Source organism: Drosophila willistoni, unplaced genomic scaffold (assembly GCF_018902025.1).
Source record: "Drosophila willistoni isolate 14030-0811.24 unplaced genomic scaffold, UCI_dwil_1.1 Seg559, whole genome shotgun sequence".
Lineage (NCBI taxonomy): Eukaryota > Metazoa > Arthropoda > Insecta > Diptera > Drosophilidae > Drosophila > Drosophila willistoni.
In genome coordinates, this window is record NW_025814480.1 from 58,551 (window position 1) to 61,565 (window position 3,015).

The 3,015-nt window shown below is 35.6% G+C and overlaps 1 protein-coding gene across 1 annotated transcript; it reads left to right on the plus strand.

Annotated features, from left to right (window-relative positions):
* Positions 1–2,071: 2,071 nt before the first annotated feature.
* LOC124461606 lies at positions 2,072–2,719 on the plus strand. The gene is made up of 2 exons (XM_047013123.1): positions 2,072–2,500; positions 2,583–2,719. The coding sequence occupies exons 1-2, from the start codon at positions 2,131–2,133 to the stop codon at positions 2,717–2,719; spliced, it is 507 nt and encodes a 168-aa protein (XP_046869079.1). The 5' UTR covers positions 2,072–2,130.
* The last annotated feature ends 296 nt before the right edge of the window (positions 2,720–3,015 follow it).

Consider the following 3,015-nt stretch of genomic DNA (forward strand, 5'->3'; position numbering starts at 1 on the left):
CGTCCAGTTTGCCCACAAAAACCTTGTAGACATCATTGTTTTCTTGAGCATCATACTCAACTAACGCTCCGGGACATGATTTTCAAAAGAAAATCCTCGTACCTTTGTACGATTCGCGCCATTCTGATACCTTTGTATCAATTTCTTGTAGCCTCCTCATACATTTGTATGATTCGCGCTATTTTGATACCTTTGTATCATTTTCATGTAGCCTCCTCGTACCTTTGTATTATCAATTGAGTCGCACGACAAGTAGTCCAGTGTTATTTTTATAAGTATGCTAGCAAACCCGGCGAACCTCGTTTCGTCACCTGACTGCTTTTAATATTTCTTAACATTTCGTTTGGGATTTACAGATGAAAAAAAAATTTTTGTTTTGATTTATATTTGAAAAGTAAAACGAAATTTTCATTTTAGCACCTTTGTAAACGAGAATTTTTGTTTTTTGGTGAAAACATGAATTTTTTAGATTAAGGCCACAACTAGTCAAGGATTGGTCCTGTGATTTGTTGATCGTCATGGCGAAGAAAAGACGAATCGGGATCCTTGGAATACGATTTTCCGCATCTTTAAATTCTTCTTTAAGTATTGATCATCAGTTTTCTTATCAACAAACGCTTTCCACTGCACAGTTTTGGTTGGTTTAAATTTCTAAGCATTAACCCTGCACATTCAAGGAGTTTAAAATACCTGTGTATTTCGCCGGTAAAATAGTCATTCGACCAACATTGAATATACACTTCTAAACGCAATTCAAGGTAAACCGAAGTCAACCGAATAAAATTAATTGCTACGTATTGTTTCGACATGTCAACGCAATATTGTTGAAGTAATAATTGTCAAAACTTTTACGAATCAGCAAACGGTATGAGTAGTATTTCATCGACCTAACCTTCTTGGTAGTTTCCTAACCTAAAACAAATTTGGTAAAAATTGTATTTTAGAACACCTAATACGTTAACGGCATTGATCTTACCATTCAATAAATTTTTCATTTTGATATTAAAGTTATATTCATCGTCACCTTGCCAGAACATCAGCCGGTATTGAAACGCGTCATATGAACGTCACCAACAATAAACATTTCACTTCATCCATTGTTGGATCATTAAATGTGCGTTCGTGTGTTCTAGCAGGTCTTTTATCTGCTCTGATCACAACTGCAGATCTTGTATCTTACAAAAAATTTTTTTTTAACGTAAATTACCTTAAATGTTGGATTATAACATGTTCTTCGATAATTTCAGCCCCAAATGAAGTCACTTGGAAGCAGACATTGTATTTTGAAGTGTTCGCTAGAAAATGTCATATTTCTAGTATTTCGCCATAAAGTAGGAAACACAATGGCACTGTTGGCGGGACCAATAATAACAATTTTACTTTACCACTAAGGCGGCACAAACCAGTTGTTTTACCACCAAACTTCAATGAGCCACAATGCCACAAACTAATCGATGCAAGCTGTAGTCGATGGTGCAATCATATAGAAAGTCTGCTCGACTCAAATCTATTCTTGAACCACTTCTTCTTGCACTTTGAAGATTATTCCTATGCTCATCTGTACGATAGGCTCGACGATTTCTCGTTTCTAACCTAGCCGTTTCATAGGCTGTGTGCTCTTGTGTTTGAGAAGCACGAATTAATACCCTTCCTCGTTGAATACTAAAGCGGTGCTCTTCTCGTATAATTTCTCCTTGTTCATCGGATAATCTAGAACGTGGCATAATGATTAGATAGCTAATTGGTTTGGTTTGATAATATGGGTTACTAAACATTGCACAAAACACGATATTCGAATTTCTATTATGTTACTACACAAAACACAATATTCGAATTTTTCTTTAGTTTTCACATTGTATATTACAGAGCACTACAATGACATTAAAACAATAGTTGACTTTATTTAAATTGACTGTTAGAAAACGTTTGTAACGGGAAAAAAATTGGCTGTTTTAAGGGGTTTTCCGACAAATATTTATTGTTTTTAAGATGTATTCTGCTATTCGGGAGGAAACAAATCCGAAGGGATCAATAACACGAAGATTGGTTCAGCAGATCTCGAGTTATAAGTGGTATAACTAACACGAATAAAATAGAATAGAATAGAATAAATTTTTACAAATATATTTCATGGGCAATATGAAAGAACAACTTGATCGACGCCTAGTTCTGCTTCATGAACATCATGCCTTGGTCAGGTTGTTTAAGAGTGCTTTAGAGCGCATGCCAAATGATGACTATAAAGTTGTCATCAAAGCAGATAAACGACCATCTGGAACACACGAACGCACATTTAATGCTCCAACAGTAGACGAAGTTGCTATCCTGATTGTTGGTGAACAATTGGAAAAACGCGATATTGTGCTTACACGTCGCGATACTGGGCCAATCCAAATATCTGAAACTCATCGATCATACGACGCATTGCAATACCCACTAATGTTTTGGCAAGGAGAAAATGGATATTATTTTAATATTAAATTGATAAATCCATTGAATGGTAAAGTATCAGTATCTTAATAATGGTTAATGTCTGTATTATTTGTCTTTGAAATGGTTAATTATCAAATTTTTAATTTCAGGTGAAGAAACTGCAAAGAAAGTTAGCTCAATGAATTATTATGCATATCGTTTGATGATTCGTCAAAATGCTGACAACTATTTGCTGCGGTTTCGTCGATTGTTTCAGCAGTATTGCGTTGACATGTATGTAAAATAGAAACGGAACGTTTAACATTTATTAGGTTGAACCTAGCCAAACTGCGTTCTGAGGAGTACATCCATTTACGTGATGCAGTTAGTACTGAAGGAAATGCAGCTAATATTGGTCGATTAACTATTCTGCCGGCGACGTACATTGGTAGCCCACGTCATGTGCACAAGATGCAATGACATATGTTCGTCATTACGGCCGGCCAGATCTCTTTATTACTTTTACCTGTAATCTAAAATGGTTAGAAATTACTCAATTGCTGCTTCCCGTATAAACATCAAATGATAGACACGACATCACAG

Coding starts and splice junctions, on each gene's coding strand:
- LOC124461606 (XM_047013123.1), top strand. CDS start 2,131: ATGGGCAATATGAAAGAACAACTTGATCGACGCCTAGTTCTGCTTCAT. Junction 2,501..2,582: donor ATTGATAAATCCATTGAATG/GTAAAGTATCAG, acceptor TTTTAATTTCAG/GTGAAGAAACTGCAAAGAAA.